General features: G+C 38.5%; 1 protein-coding gene and 1 non-coding gene across 8 annotated transcripts in view; both read left to right on the top strand.

The window, feature by feature from the left end:
- ZNF143 (zinc finger protein 143) overlaps nucleotides 1-17,700 on the top strand; it is a 62,834-nt gene that overhangs the window by 20,186 nt on the left and 24,948 nt on the right. For all 7 annotated transcript variants that reach the window (XM_058305762.1, XM_058305767.1, XM_058305765.2 and 4 more), the window contains 4 exons: nucleotides 10,814-10,933; nucleotides 12,268-12,343; nucleotides 12,980-13,105; nucleotides 16,279-16,458. In XM_058305762.1, the coding sequence (XP_058161745.1) occupies nucleotides 10,814-10,933; nucleotides 12,268-12,343; nucleotides 12,980-13,105; nucleotides 16,279-16,458 (502 nt within the window). The remainder of the gene's footprint in view (nucleotides 1-10,813; nucleotides 10,934-12,267; nucleotides 12,344-12,979; nucleotides 13,106-16,278; nucleotides 16,459-17,700) is intronic.
- LOC111767011 (U6 spliceosomal RNA) lies at nucleotides 2,768-2,875 on the top strand. Its single transcript, XR_002798912.1, has one exon. It is a non-coding gene; the product is annotated as a U6 spliceosomal RNA (small nuclear RNA).

Below are 17,700 nucleotides of genomic sequence, written 5' to 3'. Positions count from 1 at the left end.
TGTAAGAGATTAGGTCAGTGACTTGGAGCAGGCTAATCAGTTTTTTTCTTATTAGTGACAAATAGTGACTTTTTAAAATAATAGGATGTTCTTGAAGAAAGGCAGTTAAAATTACAATTCTAATAAACTAATATAGAATGGGTCTTATAAAAAAGAGTGAATTTACCACTGGGCTACACAACATTACACTGTGCTGTTATCATAACATGCAAGAATTAATTTCCGAACCCTAAAACATAACTAGATATTCTGTATTGCCTTGGCAGAATGTCATGAAATACCCCATTGTTTTTTTTGCCTGCAGACATGTAACCATTTGGTGTTGGTATCAGTAGACAAAGAAATAGGAGACAGTTGAGTAGGATTCTTTTTTTTGACTAGCTTTTACTCCTTTGCTCTTTGTACCTTTCCTTTACAGACTAGATCTGCGCTGTCCAATATGGTAGCCACTAGCCACATGTGATTACTGAGCACTTGAATTGTGGCTAGTATGAATTGAAATGTGCTATAAGTGTAAAATTCACACTGGATTTTGAAGATTTAGTAAAAAAAAAAAAAGAATGTAAAATAACTCAATATTTTTTTATTACATGTTGAAATGATAGTATAATATTTTGGACATATTGGGTTAAATAAAATACATTATTATAATTAATTTCACCTGTTTCTTTTTACTTTTTTAATGTAGCTACTAGAAAAATTTTAATTACGTATGTGGCTTCTATTTGTGACTCATATTTCTCTTCAGTAGTGCTATAACAAAACTTTATGAAGCCTCTTTCCTGTAAAACAACTGAGTACCATATTGGAGGTTGAGGGCCTAGTGTGTGGTATTAAAAGGCCAGAATATCACAGAAGAAACATTGCAAATAAGCAGAACCTGCAGAATCTAACTTTTGGTGTTCGTTCTACTTCTGGCAGGAGTTGGTAATGAAGTTGAAATCCATGCCTGGCTGCACTTTATTTTTTTTAAGATTTATTTTTCATTTATTTCTCTCCCCTTCCCTTCCCTCCCCCCCCCCCCCCCCCCCCAGTTGTCTGCTCACAGTGTCCATTCGCTGTGTGTTCTTCTGTGACTGCTTCTATCCTTATCAGCAGCACTGGGAATCTGTGTTTCTTTTTCTTTTTGTTGCATCATCTTGCTGTGTCTGCTCTCCGTGTGTGCGGCACCATTCTTGGGCAGGCTGCACTTTCTTTCGCACTGGGCAGCTCTCCTTATGGGGTGCACTCCTTGCACGTGGGGCTCCCCTACGCAGGGGACACCCCTGCGTGGCACGGCACTCCTTGCGCCCATCAGCACAGCGCATGGGCCAGCTCGTCACACAGGTCAGGAGGCCCGGGGTTTGAACCTTGGACCCCTCATGTGATAGGCAGACGCCCTATCCATTGGGCCAAGTCTGCTTCCCCCTGGCTGCACTTTAAAGAGATCTATAACCAATGCTGTAGTTTTGTTTTGTTTTGTTTTTATCCCTAAATAGTTTCGTGTTAAAGCTCTAGATTTTTTTCATTGTGATGTTTATAATTTAGAGCTTTTTCTTTCATCTGTAACATAAACATATTAGTTTTGCTGCTGAGCTGATCTACATGAAATCACATTTCACAGGACAAGAAAGACCTGGAGTATCTAAAGCAGTGGTTCTCAATTGGGGATGATTTAGCCCCTCAAGGGACATTTGGCAGTGTCTGAAGGCATTCACAGCTGGGGGGATACTGCTGGCATCTAGTGAATAGAGCGCCAGGAATGCTCTTTAACATCCTGTAGTGCACGAGAAATCTCCCTGCAACAAAGAATTACGTGGTTCAAAATGTTAGTAGTGCTGAACTCAAGAAACTCCAATCTATGTTTTTTTATTACTATTATTATGTAATCTATTTAAGAATGCCTTTGTGTTCAGTTGTAAGAAGGATAAGGATGATGGTATATGTGTGTGTTTGGGGGAGGCTATGGCTGTTGTTATTACCCTGTTGCTATACCACCCTTAGTAAAATAGAAAACAGCATGGTATCGAAGTAATATATACCTTGTAATCAAAAGATCTGAGTTGTGTCTTCCTTCTGCTCTCTAGTAGCTATGTGAATTTGGGTAAGTGTAGCAGTTTGATATAATTGATGAATTCCAAAAAGAAATATTGGATTATGCTTGTAATCTGATCTGTACCTGGGCATGACTGAGTTATGATTAGGGCATTGAGTCCCCACCCAGCAAGGGGTGAAAACATGGCAAAGAACAGAGTTGGGGGCTTTTAATGTTGGAGTTTTGATTTTGGAGTTTGATACTGAAGACTGAAACTGGAGCCCTGGGAAATCAGCACGCAGAGGAAAGAGAAACCAGCCCCAGGAAGCAAGGAACCTTGAAACCAGAGTAAAGCAAGCCCCAGGAACGTAGGAACCCAGGAAGCCTGAACCTTCACAGATGACAGCAGCCATCTTGCTCCAAATAGACTTTGGTGAGGGAAGTAACTTATGCTTTAAGGCCTAGTATCTGTAAGCTCCTACCCCAAGTAAATACTCTTTATATAAACCAATCAATTTCTGGTATTTTGCATCAGCACCCCTTTGGCTGACTAATACAGAATTTGGTACCGAGCGTGGGGTAGTGCTTTCACAATTACCGAAATGCTGGAGCGGTTTTATAAATGGGGAAGGGGTACTTTTTGGAGGAATTGTGAGATGCTTAGAAGAAAAGACTTACAGTGCTTTGAAGAGACTGCTGATAGCAATATGGATGCTAAAGAGACTTTTTATGATGCCTTAGAAGTAAATGATGACTGCTCGCTTTGGCAGTATATGTACTAAAGTTGGAACAATACAGAGAAGATTAGCATGGCCCCTGCACAAGGATGACATGCAAATTCGTGAAGCTTTCCATATTAAAAAAAAAAAAAAGTAAATGATTAAACTCTTATTGGAAACTGGAGGAAAGGAGATCCATGTTTTAAAGTTACAGAGAACTTAGCAAGATTAACTCCTGGTGTTTTATGGAAGGCAGAATTTGAAAATGGCGAGCCTGGGCATTTAGCTGAAGAAATTTCCAAAGTAAACCTAGAGAATGCATCTTGGCTTCTGCTTGCAGCTTATAGCAAAATGTTAGACGAGAGAGATATGCTGAGGATGGAACTGTCAGGCACAAAGAAAACAGAAACTGATTCTGGAAATTCCAAGCCTCTGGACATCAAGCTTCCAGATGAAAGTGCCCCTTTGGAGGACTTAACTAAACCTGGAACTTGTAAATCAGGATGGAAGATGCAGTTATGTCGGAAAGACTTGTGGAAAGTCTTACTGTCAGATGGCTTGGACCCCTGCTCCCTGCATGCTAAACCAACAGACTTTTTGAGAGAGCTGTATGAAAAAAAAACCACTGTCAGCCTGGAATAAAAGGGACATGGAAAGGAGAGATTGAAAGAGAAAGAGCTTTAAGAGGAAAACCATGGGAGCCGAGATCTGGAATTAAGACTTCACCTTGGGCCAAGATAGGAACCTCACCCATGTGTACAGAGAGGGTGAGTTTGCCCCAGCAGTTGAAGAGGGTGGATGTTCCCACCCCATGTTCTGGGAGAATTTTGCCACCCCACGGTACAGAGTGGATGGAGAACATTTCCCGAGGATTAGGGCAATTAAGGTCAACACCCCACAGGTCTGAGAGGGGTGGACCTGTCCTCCAAAGGTTAGGAAAGGTTAGGAAAGGCCAGGTGGTCAACTCATTACTCTGAGAGGGTTGAGCCTGTATGCCAAAGGTTAGGGGGAATGTTGTCTTCACATCAGTGTTCTAGGCGGGTTAAGACTCTAACCCAGGGAAACGGACTTTGGCCCAGTGGTTAGGGTGTCCGTCTACCATATGGGAGGTCCGCGGTTCAAGCCCCGGGCCTCCTTGACCCGTGTGGAGCTGGCCATGCGCAGTGCTGATGCGCGCAAGGAGTGCGCCCGTGAGGAAAGCCGCCCAGCGTGAAAAGAAAGTGCAGCCTGCCCAGGAATGGCGCCACCCACACTTCCTGTGCCGCTGACGACAACAGAAGCAGACAAAGAAACAAAAGCAGACAAAGAAACAAGACGCAGCAAGTAGACACCAAGAACAGACAACCAGGGGAGGGGGGGAAATTAAATAAATAAATAAATCTTTAAAAAAAAAAAAAAAGACTCTAACCCAAAGTTTGGATGAGGTGTGGCAATCACCCAACACTCTTGGAGGGAGAGGTCTGGAGCGGAGCTTGGTGGACACCCAGATGTTGATGATGGTGGAACCAAGAAAATGGCCATTGGGCAAGACTGTGGGAAGGGTGGGTTCCCATACGGCCCCAAGAAGAAGAAACCATCTTCTTAAGATTGACTCTCAGATTGAAATTGCATGGAGGATGCTCTGCAGGTTTACTGAACTGTAAAGGATCCGACTGATGTTTCCCTCCCAGTTTCTCCTTATTGTAATGAAAATGTTTATCCTTTGTCCATTTGTGTATTGGAAACAGATAAATTGTTTTGTAAGTTTCAGAGGTCTATAACAGACAGGACTTTGCCCCAGGACAAACTGTATTTCTTTACATTGATTATGATATGATTTAGTACTTGCATTGCAATTTTTGGAATTCAGAGGGTGGAGTGTAGAAATTTGATATAATTGAATTCCAGAAAGAAATATTGGATTATGCTTGTAATCTGTTCTCTACCTGGGCATGATTGAGTTATGATTAGGGCATTGAGTCCCCACCCACCAAGGCATGGCAAAGAACAGAGTTGGGTCTTTTAATGTTGGAGTTTTGATTATGGAGTTTGATGCCTAAGATTTAAACTGGAGCCCTGGAAAGTCAGCACACGGAGGAAAGAGGAGCCAGCCCCAGGAAGCAAGGAACCTTGAAACCAGAGTAAAGCAAGCCCCAGGAACGTAGGAACCCAGGAAGCCTGAACCCTCACAGATGACGGCAGCCATCTTGCTCCAAATAGACTTTGATGAGGGAAATAACTTATGCTTTATGGCCTGGTATCTGTAAGCTCCTACCCCAAATAAATACCCTTTATAAAAATATCAATTTCTGGTATTTTGCATCAGCACCCCTTTGGCTGACTTAATACAGTAAGTTACCTAACTTCTCTAGATCTGAGATTTCTCATCTGTTAAATGAGAAGAAAAATAAACTCTGCATTACCCATCTTATGGGGTTATGAAACCCGAATGAGATTTGCTTTTGATGTAATATTTAGATAATACATGAGAATATAATTTGTAAATTTGTAAGCACTATACCAGTGTTAGTCATTGCTGATGTTTTAGATCTTTTTTCATAGTTTTTGAAGACTTGACTTCATTCAAAACCAGTTTTATTTACATGGGAGATCCAAGTTCTTTGGTTTGGCAGTGATTTGGTCAGGGCCCTAGTAGTTGGAAAGCACAGAAAACTAGTCAAGCTAAGCTCAAGAAAAAAAGAGATTGTAAGGATGCGACAATGCTTGCAGAAACCCAAGAATAGGAAGTGCTAAACAGCTGGGCTTCACAGCAACTAGAATTGCAGAAGAATCAGGAGTGGAAGCTGATCTCCTTTTCCTTCCCCTAGCCCCCACCCCACTCCTAAGGAATCTCAGTGCATCTAAGCTTGGTATCTTTGCTCCCTTCTTTACACCGCTCCCTTCTTTTCCCTGCATCTTCACTGAATTTTCACATGACTCATCACAGCCATGCTTTTTCAGATTCATCACCCCATGACCAACTCAAGATTTCCTTTTATTTCTTAGGTCAAAGTTCAGGGAAAGAGAATTTATAGACTTAGTTTGACTTTTTAAACCAGGCCATATTAGTCGTAGATCACTGATGAAACTGTAAATGTACCGTCTCCCTGGTCAGTAGGATCTATGAAGGATGCAGCAAATTCCTTAAAAATGTGGGTTGGATAATGACCCCAAAATTTGTTTAATATAGGAAGTTTTAATGTGATTCTTATTTTATGTTTATTTTCTGTACTTTCCTTTAGCTACATAATTTTGAGCAAGTGAACCTTGCTTTCCTGTCTTCTTTTTTTCTTTTTAAAAGAAGGGTCGGTGTTTGTTAATCAGCGGCAAATATGAGATTAACCTGTAGAGCTTTTAAAAAGTAATCCATGACTGAGACCTACTTCCAGAGATTCTGATGTGGCAGGTCTGGGCTGGAGCCCAGAGTTATTAATGTTGTTGTAAAATAATATTTTTATTAATATTTTAATTCATAGAAGTACAAAGAAGAAAATCTCAAGTGGCTCATAATCTTACTATACAGATAACATGTCTATGTTTATAAAATCCCAAAGGTATGATTGGTAAAAATAAAAAGTGAAGGACCTACTTCCCAATTGTAAATCGTTAGAAATATGTCACTTTTTAAAATCTTCCTGGCAATACTGATATAACACATGGTTTCTGAAACATTTTCTGGTACTATACTTCTATGATTAATTCCTTTCTTCAAAGAAAACATATTTTAGAAATCCTTCAAGTTGCTTTCCTTTTCTCCTTCCCCAAAAGTATAAATTAGTTACATCATAATATACAAGTGTACACACATCAAGTAACAAAAAATCTTATCTGGCATGACTATCAGATCATTATAGTAAGTGGAATTTAAGTTCTGAACCAGGTAGTAAAAGTCAGTAGTCATCTTCAACCCTACCAAATCTCTGACTCAATGACTACAGAAGCTTTGCCAGTTAGTTAACATTGGGTCACCACATCCTGAAGATTGGTAGGATAATAACCTGAGCTCTAGAGCCAAGCTCATTCAAATTCCACTTCCCAGCTATTTGACCATGAAAGAGTTACATTTCTTAACCACTTTGTGCCTCATTTTTCTTATTTGTAAATTGCAGATAATATTTAGTGCATTGCATAGCTATGAAGACCAACTAGATAGCACAGGCAAAACACCCACCACAGCACATATTATAAATGCTAGTCCTCAGTAAATGGCTAACTTCTTTCTTTTGAGTTTACTTTGGAATTCCATTTTAGACCCAGACCTGTATTGGATTTGCACCTCCTTAGAATCCTAGAATTTTAAAGCCAAACAGAACTTAGTGATTTTCAAACTCTGGTTTTTGGAGTTCTCAGGTTTCTCAGAGGTCCCACAGGGACTGATAGGACTGTAAGTCACCCAAATCTGCCTGGGCCAGCAGCAGCAAGACCTTTATTTATTTTATGCAATAGAGTGCTGTATAAGATTTCTTCTGGCAAGAGGGTTTGATTCAAGCGTGGACTCTCAGGGATAATTTGCTTTGCCACTATCTGATCTGAAGGTGTGAGCTCTACGGAGGTGATAAATACACCCACTTCCATTGTGCTATTAGAAGGAGAAGGAAATAGCAAGAGGAACTCTTTTCTTTTGATTTGGAGTCTCGTTTTCAATTAAAATCTTTCTTTAGGAGAGTTTATAAAGCTTAATTCCAATTCTGATAATACTAAAAAAACACAAAAAAACAATTTTGCTAAAAAAAAAATCTACGCAATAGTAAATGCATGTTTTAAAAATACGGAATGGAAACACACCAAGATGTTAACATAGTTTTCTTTGTGGATTAAATTTAACAATAGATTTTGTTACAGATTTTGGATAGATTCTTGTGTGTTATGAAACAACAATAGGTTTTAAAAGATTTCTATTGTGAAGTTACATCTGACTTTAACTGTTTCTCTTTGTTCTTTGCTATGATATCCAGGTTCCTCCACTGTACATGTATTACTTTTATAATTAGAAAAATTAATAATAGGTCATTCTTAAAGGATTCTTAGAGGCTCTTTTGGTTCTCTTATTCTAATAATCTTCTATTTCCATTTTATAGCTTTATTAAAATATAGTTCACATGCCATAAATATCACCCATTTAAGGTGTACATACAAGTTCATTGTTTTTTAGATATTCACAGAATTGTGCATCCATCACCACAATCTAATTTTAGAACTTCTCCACACCTCCAAAAGACTTTAATTTCCTTTTAATTCTTTTCATATATTTTTAATGATATGAATGAATCCTTTTGTAAATCTTGTGGCATTTCTGGTATGTATCTAGCACTGTGAGGCATAAAGGCATATAAGACAGTCCTTGACTTCAAGGAGATATTAGACTATTATATTATAAAAGGAAATAAACACATAGCTTTAAAATAAGATAGTTGGCTCAAGTGCCATCCCAGTGATATAAGCTAAATATTACTGGGATGTTGAGTAATTAAAGAATCTTCTTTGTTTGGAATGATGAGAATAGCCCTTATGGAGGTAGGTAAATGGGATATCGTTCTTTGTATAGATACTTCTTAGTCTATAAGAATTTCCATTAAGCCCCTCGGGAATTGTGCAGGCTTTTTAAAATTTAATGTGTAGTGTTTTTTGGTTTCTGTTTGTTTTTTTTTTCATTTAAATGTGTTTTTTTGGGGGGGGGAGGTTAAGATGTATTTTATTTATTTCTGTCCCCCCCCCCTTGTTGTTTTTCACTTGCTGTATCTGTTCATCCTTCTTGTTTCTTTAGGAGGCACCGGGAGCCGAACCTGGGACCTCTGAAGTGAGGGAGGTGTCTAATTGCTCGAGTCACCTCCGCTCCCTGCTTTATTTTGTCTCTTATTCTGTTTTTCCTCCCCACATCTCTTGTTACATTAACTTGCCGTACCTGCCCGTCACACCAGATCATTGTCTTCTTTAGCAGGCACCAGGATCTGAACCAGTGACCTCCTTTGTGATAGGCAGGAGCCCAGGCACCTGAGCCACATCTGCTTCCCCATTGAAATGTTTTATTAACATATGTCTACCTTTATTCAGAAAACTGTGGTCCCCATCACTTGTTGCAGACCACCTGAGTACATGGGCATGGCTAAATTAATAGCTTGTAATTTAGCTATGGCATTGAGACCTACTGATTGTTTTCTATTTTATTTTGACAATTAGATGGAAAAGGCTAAGGCAGATTCTTTATAACTGGTAGTGTCCATGTTGGGCAAGCTGAACTACTGTTATCTTCAGTATATACTTATCTAGTGTCAGGTCCCTCCCAATTCCACCCATCCCTCATTCTAGCTTCTCCTTTCTTCCCTTACAGTTTAAACATGTATATCACTGTAGTACATAATTACTCAGAATGGTGAGGACCTGACCCATTCTGAGAGTTTAGATAGCTTTATTCCAAAAGAGCAGAATGATTTTTAAAAAGATAGTTTATCACATACAGCACAGCAAGAAATAAACAAGTTTTTAAGTGTTTCTACCCTAGAAAACATTTTAGTTAATATAAAAATATCATGTAAATTAAATGTATTGTCATAATCTTGTACAAATTGAAAATATCTGGGTTTATCTGAAAGTAAGAGAAACACATCATTTCAAAACCTAAATGTTAAGTAACATAAATAAAAATTTTTGTTTATAAGTTCTCACATCAGAAATCAGATTCTGTAAAGCATATTCATTCCTTTAAAAATGAGGGGAGGGCGGCGGACTTGGCTCACTGGTTAGGGCGTCCGTCTACCACATGGGAGGTCCGCGGTTCAAACCCCGGGCCTCCTTGACCCGTGTGGAGCTGGCCCATGTGCAGTGCTGATGCGCGCAAGGAGTGCCATGCCATGCCGGTGTGTCCCTGCGTAGGGGAGCCCATGCACAAGGAGTGCACCCCGTTAAGGAGAGCCGCCCAGCTCGAAAGAAAGTGCAGCCTGCCCAAGAATCACACCACACACACGGAGAACTGACACAACAAGATGACGCAACAAAAAGACACAGATTCCCGTGCCGCTGACAACAACAGAAGCGGACAAAGAAGAGGCAGCAAATAGACACAGAGAACAGACAATTGGGGTGAGGGGGAGGGGAGAGAAATAATAAATCTTTTTTAAAAAATGAGGGGAGAAAGCATCAGCCAATTAAAATATATTCATGAAAATTTTATTTACCAAAAAATCTGTATTGATCTGCAAGTGGTGGGAGCATAGCAGGATCTTTTATAGAACTAAGAGATTTCTTTTTAACAGAAGCCAAAGAGATTGTAACAGCAGCCCTTTGAGAAAGAGCCATCAAGGTCATCTGCTTAATTTTGTTATGCCTTTTTATTTTCAGATTTCTCTTTCAGCTTGTAGAATCTTCTCAGTCATGATTATCTTTGATTATTTTGAAATTTTTAGAATATTTAAAAAACCTCTAACAATCATTTTTGTGACAATCTGCACAGATAGGATGTTGCAACACTATTACCACATGGCCCACAAAGTAGAAAGTCATACTTCAATTTTCATGGTATCTTAATTTCTAAAAATATGCAGGTGGTCATCTTCAAAAAGCCTTTAAAATCAGTGCTATTGTTTGAATGTTTGTGGTACTGGGTGCCAGAAAAATGATCTACTGAATATAAATATAGACTAGGATTATATGGAGTGTAATGTCTCTTTCAGGTGACTCAAATGACCTAATCCCCTTTTTCGCCATTAGGCAAATGCTGATAAACAAAAGCAAATGATTTTGCTTAATGGGAAAAATGCTTTTGACATTGTTTTTAGAACACATGTCCTAAATTATATCCTTTGAGTATGTCAAAGGGTAACTTTATACAATGGAAATGCTACATGGGTTAATTTTTCTAGAATGGAAATAGATCTGAGGGCTCCAGCTGTGCACATGCTCCTGGATTTCCTTTTGACCACTTCTGGAGCCCCTGTCTTCAGCTATGGAACAGAATTAACCTAATTGGCTCAAAGAGATAGACTCTTAGTGAAATGATGGACCTAGACTAAAAAACCATGTTATGGTTTTTTTATTCTGAAATAGTGATTTCATCTATTTTATTTTTATACAAATAATTCCAAATAGTACTTTTTGTTTCATCTAGATTGTCTTACAAGGGCACACAACAAGAGTAACTGCTAAGTCTCAACAGAGTGGAGAGAAGGCATTTCGATGTGAATATGATGGATGCGGAAAATTATACACAACAGCTCATCATCTTAAGGTATATATAAAAGAAGAGCTGTATGTAGTTATAGCAGTACCTAGGCCATTTAATGTTAACCTGGCATACTTGTAGCATTCAGTCTCTACTGCAAAATCTCCATAACTAAAAATTTTAAATGATCTGTTTTTTCCCCCTTATCAAGATACAGTCACTTGTTCTCAGTCACACATAGTCACAAAAGCCTATACAGACTTTACAAACTGTCAACTCTTAGAGAGCATGGACTATGTTTTCTTCATCCCTGTATCTCCAGTATTTCACATGCCACCTGGCACATGGAACTCTGTATATTTGAATACATTTTGTCAGATGTGAAATTTATATAATTATATGAGAAATGTGTGAGAAGTCATTCTAACAATGATTTGTTAGAATCTGACAAAAGCTGGTATCTATTCGTCCTGTCTTTCAAATATTTGGCATAAGTATTTTGATTTTAAATACAGCTAAACACAGCATACCATGACTCATAATAATAATAGCTAACATTTGTTGAATAATTTACAATGTGTCAGGAAGTGTACATTTAACATATTTGGAATAGTGACCCTAGAGTCCTTTTAGTCTATGACTCTCACAGGTTACTTGACTTCATGATACCTCATGGCTCATCTATAAAATTGGATGATAAAAGTACCTCCCTCATAGGGTTGTTATGAGGATTTAAAAAGTTAATACTGTATATATAAAGTACTAATGAGTGGTCTTTTATATGTTAAAGATTCAGTAAATGTTGGCCATTGTCACATCATTATTCATTTCTCACAACCCTCTAAGGTAGATACTATTACATCCAGACTTTACAGAGAAGACTGTGAAGTTTAGAAATGGCGAGTGCCTGTGGCCATACCACTAGTCACTGGTGAGCTCGTCAGTCCCCTCTAACAGCAGTCTCTACATTCTTTTTTTTTTTTAGAGGTTGGGGATTGAATCTAGGACCTCATACATGGGAATTAGGTGCTCATCCACTGAGCTATACTTGTTCCCCTATCTATATATTCTTAACCTCATTATATACCCTCTTCCTGTATTCTGCTATCTGTCATCATGTACATGTTTATATATACACTTTGACCACTCTAGAAAAATTCAAACCTCAAATATACCTGGTCCTTACTTAAAATAGGTATTTCTTAATATATAACATATAGATCTATATTGAGGATTATTGAGCTGTGGTTTTGAGAAAAGAGAAGTTATCTTTTGTTTTAAAAAGCATACAAATGGCAAAATAAATAATTCAGCAGTGGGAGAAAAAAATAGGTCTAGTTGAAACCATCTAACCAAGGAATGCCTGAAGAAACGGAATCCTGACTGAGCTTTCCTAACAGGTCCATGAGAGGTCACATACAGGGGACCGGCCTTACCAGTGTGAGCATCCTGGCTGTGGGAAAGCATTTGCAACAGGTAAAAACAGGAATTCTCTCTGTTTCTTGGTTCCACTTATGGGTTGAGTGGAGAAAGGGCAGAGGCAGGAATGACTCCTTGCCTTTTGAACAGCAGAAGCACATGACCAGTTTGTTTTGTTTGTTTTTCTCTCCCTTAATTGTCTCTTGTTCTTCTTGTTCTAGCCCTCTCACTCTCTTCTCATTTTTCTCCTTGGAACTATTTCTGCCTTCTGTGTTCACTGCTTTTCACACTTTGCTTTCTTTTGGCAGGTAAAATAAGTTGAGCTTTAAAAGCTGACAATTTGATAATAAGAAAGACTTTAGGGAACCATGGGAAACTGGGACTTAGCAATGGGACACATCCAGCGGGGCCATGACTGGTACCAGGTCTCTGATATCAACTCTGTTCCTCATTCCATATCTTAATTCCACTTTAAACTTTTGGTGTATGAGTAGTGAACATCTGATAAAATTGGGATATGAGATTTTCAGCATGAAGAGTCCTGAGATGTCCATATTCTTGTACATTTTAATAGTTATTTTCTTGTATTTGCCTAGAATTATATGTTTGGTGTTTATTTTTCAATATCTTCATCTCAATTAGCATGTTTAGAGGGTATTATGTAATTAAGCATCTTTTAAAATTTCTTTAAAGGTTATGGATTAAAAAGTCATGTCAGAACTCATACGGGAGAAAAGCCATATAGGTGTTCCGAAGATAATTGTACTAAATCTTTCAAAACTTCAGGAGATCTACAGAAGCATATCAGAACTCATACAGGTACTGGTGTGAACTGAGTATTCTTTCTAGATCAGGAGTTCTTTTTAAATTACAGAAAGTTTCAGGGAGTCCGTGTCAGGGGCTTCACTTAAAATTCTGAAATTTCATACAGTTTGTTCTATGTTCATGTATGCTTCTTTCCAGAATGAGGGCTTATAGCATTGTTAGATTCTCAAAGGGGTCCATGTCCCAAAAGTGAGGAGCAACAGCTCTCTATTAACAACCCTCTCAGTTTTTAGGAATTACAGGGGCATAATGGTTATTTACCAAAGATTGCCCATCTAATTAGGAGCTGAACTAAGACCAGAACCAAAGGTAACAAATTCCCTCTCAATTTAGTAGTGCTTCTCCTGCATCAAGCTACTGCTTAAGAATGTATCTGACCTCCTAACAGCCCCACAAAAATACTTGTTACTTTCTTATGATTTTCTCTCCTTCCTTTTAACCTTTTAAATTTTTCTCTCCTTTACCTAAATGCTACTTTATTCTTATCTCTTCTCACCTCCCTGTACTTGATATTTTGTTAATTTATTATAAAGTAATTACTTGCTTTGATCAGAACTGTAAGAATTTCAGAAACTGTTGATAAGAGATGCTATTATAACCTGTTAAATAATATGGCATAATTTAGTTTAAAACAGATGTTTTAAATATGATGTGATAACTGCCCCAAATGCTGTGATTTTTGTACTTCTGCTAAGTATTCTGAAATAATTTAGCAGATTTCCATGGAGGATTCTTCCAGTCATTAAGGTTTAACCTTTAGTTTAAAATATCCCAGGGAAGTGGACTTGGCCCAGTGGTTAGGGCATCTGTCTACCACATGGGAGGTCCACGGTTTAAACCCCAGGCCTTCTTGACACGTGTGGAGCTGGCCCATGCGCAGTGCTGATGCACACAAGGAGTATCGTGCCACGCAGGGGTGTCCCCCGCGTAGGGGAGCCCCACGCGTAAGGAGTGTGCCCCATAAGGAGAGGCGCCCAGCACAAAAGAAAGTGCAGCCTGCCCAGGAATGGCGCCACACACACAGAGGGCTGACACAACAAGATGACGCAACAAAGAGAAACACAGATTCCCATGCCGCTGACAACAGAAGTGGACAAAGAAGACAACACAGCAAATAGACACAGAGAGCAGACAACTGGGGCTGGGGGAGGGGAGAGAAGTAAATAAAAATTAAAAATTAAAAAATTAAAAATAAAATATCCCAAATTGGCTTGGCTTTGCAGTGTTCAGGAACAGAGCCGTAGATCTCTGTGTCCATTCCATTTATGTACTTGTTTTTATCCATTTTTATCAGAGGCATGTGTTTCTAACTCCTGCAAATTCTATTTGGATCTGCTATGTAAAGCCAACTTTTTATATAAAACGTATATAAAACTAATAATCCAGTACCATTAATATTTCTCAGAAACATCAGAATTACAGTTCCTTTGGTAGTACTCATTTGGCAACCACATGTTCATATACCAGTTCTAAAATCACTAGTATTTTCACTGGTATAATGTTGGATTGAGTAAGGAGTTTCTAGGGGGACTCCTATTATAACTGCAGGTGATTTCAGGGCAGAAAAAAACTAGGTGCTACAGAGACAGGAGTACTATAGAGAGAGAGTATGATGAAAATTGTTAGAACTGTTGATTCCTTATTATGAGAAGAATTTAGTGGTTACGAAGATCTGAAGAGGAGAAGGGACTTGCCCAAGATAAAACTCCTTGTTCTCTTAGGTTGACATATTTAACAAAACTCGCACTAAGGAAAAGATCAAAGATTCCTGCTCCTTCTTTAATGATTACATTCTTGAGGACAGAAATCTTGTGAAATGTTTTCCATAAATGGAAATAATTATTTCATTTGACAAAAAAAAAAAACAAACTTAAAATTATATCTATAGATATAATCTGTAAATCTATCTCGAGATTTTTTTTCTCCCCAAGAAGTTGTCTGCTTAATTTGAGCCCATTCTAGAAAAGGGTACATGAGTATCAAAAACAAAGGCTACTTCCTTTTTGGCAGATTAACAGCTTTTTGGGTTCTGAGGTTATGTGAAGCAAAAATGAAGGAAAGGAATATAATAGGCAGAGTAGATGATTTCATAAGCTTAGGCTTTGAGATTGGTAATATATTCAGCAACTATTTTTTATGTATATTTTGTGCTAGACACTAGATTTTTTAAAAGACAAGATTATTTTGCTTTGATTTATAGAATAGGAAGTAAGCCTTTTGGAGAATACTGGGATTATTCTAACTTAATCCTTTCCCTTTACTATTTTTCTTTTTATATTTCCTATATTTCTTTCTCTGATTTTCTACCCTTTTTTTTTTTAAATCATCATAGACTTTATTTTTAGAGAAGCTGTGTGCTTTGCCTATAGTGTACAGGTGCCCCTAGAGCCCTCGTGAGCACTTTCTTTTTTTTTTTTTTTTTAAAGATTTATTTATTTATTTAATTCCCCCCCCTCCCCTGGTTGTCTGTTCTTGGTGTCTATTTGCTGCGTCTTATGTCTTTGTCCGCTTCTGTTGTCGTCAGCGGCACGGGAAGTGTGGGCGGCGCCATTCCTGGGCAGGCTGCTCTTTTCTTTTCACGCTGGGCGGCTCTCCTTATGGGTGCACTCCTTTGCGCATGGGGCTCCCCCACGCGGGGGACACCCTTGTGTGGCACGGCACTCCTTGCGCGCATCAGCACTGCACATGGCCAGCTCCACATGGAGGCCCGGGGTTTGAACCGCGGACCTCCCATATGGTAGACGGACGCCCTAACCACTGGGCCAAAGTCCGTTTCCCCCTCATGAGCACTTTCGTTTAAGGTTTTGTTTAATGTAGTAGTGAAATATTCCTGAGACCTGCATAAAGGTAACCACCTTCAGAATGGCCTCCTGACTCACTTTGAAATCTCTTAGCCATAAAAACTCTTACTTTGTCTTAGCTCATTTTTATATACCCATCTGGGTGATTCATTCTTGAAGCTTCATTAAATCAATGATGAGTGTTGATCCTATGGAAATTTAAGTTTAAAGTAGAATATTTACAGGAGGGGGAAAAAATTACCTGGAAAGGAAGCTCAACACAAGGCTAGCGTCTTAAGCATGATCTTAGGCAGAATTGAAGTATAAGTCAATTCAATTTTTCCATATATTTTTGTACATTTTATTTATTCCCCTTTGTGTTTTCAGGAGAAAGGCCCTTTAAATGTCCCTTCGAAGGCTGTGGTCGGTCTTTTACAACATCAAATATCAGAAAAGTACATATTAGGACACATACAGGAGAAAGACCTTATTACTGCACAGAACCAGGATGTGGGAGGGCATTTGCCAGTGCAACCAATTATAAAAACCACGTGAGGATACACACAGGTAAGTCTCTAATTTCTGGTGTTGGTCTCCTATCTTACAAGTTTTGGTTTAACTTTTTTGCCTTTTCCAGAAACCTTTTCAGCTAATCTCTTCCCTCTTTTCTACCATTTGGCATGGAAGAGAGGAATTAAGCAACTTAAAAACATTTTACCTTAGCATTCATATATTCAACAGCTATTGAGCATCTACTGCATGCTTTCCTGCCAAGTATCAGAGATAATGAGACAGACAAGACATAGTCAAGGCAGTCAAGTTGCTGTAGAGTGTCTCCCATTATTTGAACAAAATTCTGTGGGAACAGTCACTTCTATAGGAATGGGGAAGCATTCAGGGAAGGCTCTGCAGGAGAATTTGATTTTTAGACCAAGCCCTGAAGTTTACTGGGTAGAGGAAAGGATATTCCTGGCAGGGGAAATGTCACTGATAGAGGCACAAAGGTATGAAAAAGTGTGACTTATTTGGAGAGTGAATGTTGGGTACTTCCATGTGACTACAACGTAGAGCACATATATAACAGTGATATGAAATGACGTCAGAGGGGTAGGCAGGGGCCTTGTGTGTCATGCTGTCATACAGAGTGTTTTCTCAATTGGTCTCAGTGGGCAGGGGGATGGGTGGTCTGTGGATGTATTCTTTTTTTAACAGCTTTATTGAAATATAATTTATATACCATACAGTTCACCCATTTAAGGTATATGAGTCAGTGTTTTTAATATATTCACAGGTTTGTGCAACCATCACCACAATCCAATTTTACAATATTTTCATCTGTCTTAAAAGAAATCCCATACCCATTAACTGTCACTTCCTATTTTATCTTTTGGCTATTACGAATAATGCTACTGGGAAGATTCACATGCAAGTTTTTGTGTAGACATAAGTTTTCATTTCTCTTGGGTATATATACCTAGGATTGTGGAATTGCTGGATCATATGGTAAATATGTTTAAACTTTTGAAGAACTGCTGAACTGTTTTCAAAGCAGCTGCGTTATTTTGTATTCCCATCAGCAATATATGAGGGTTTTAATTTTTCCACACCCAAGCTAAAGAGTTATCTGTTGTTGTTTTTTTATTATTATAATCACCCTAGTGGTTATGAAGTGACTTTGATTTATGTTTCCTTGATGGTCAATGATAGAGAATCTTTTTATGTGCTTATTGGCCTTTTGTGTATCATCTTTGGAGAACTGTCTATTCAAATACTTTGTGTTTTTATTGTTGAGTTATTTATATATTCTGA

This window comes from Dasypus novemcinctus, chromosome 10, assembly GCF_030445035.2.
Source record: "Dasypus novemcinctus isolate mDasNov1 chromosome 10, mDasNov1.1.hap2, whole genome shotgun sequence".
Taxonomy (NCBI): domain Eukaryota; kingdom Metazoa; phylum Chordata; class Mammalia; order Cingulata; family Dasypodidae; genus Dasypus; species Dasypus novemcinctus.
This window is presented reverse-complemented; position numbering and strand designations above follow the sequence as displayed.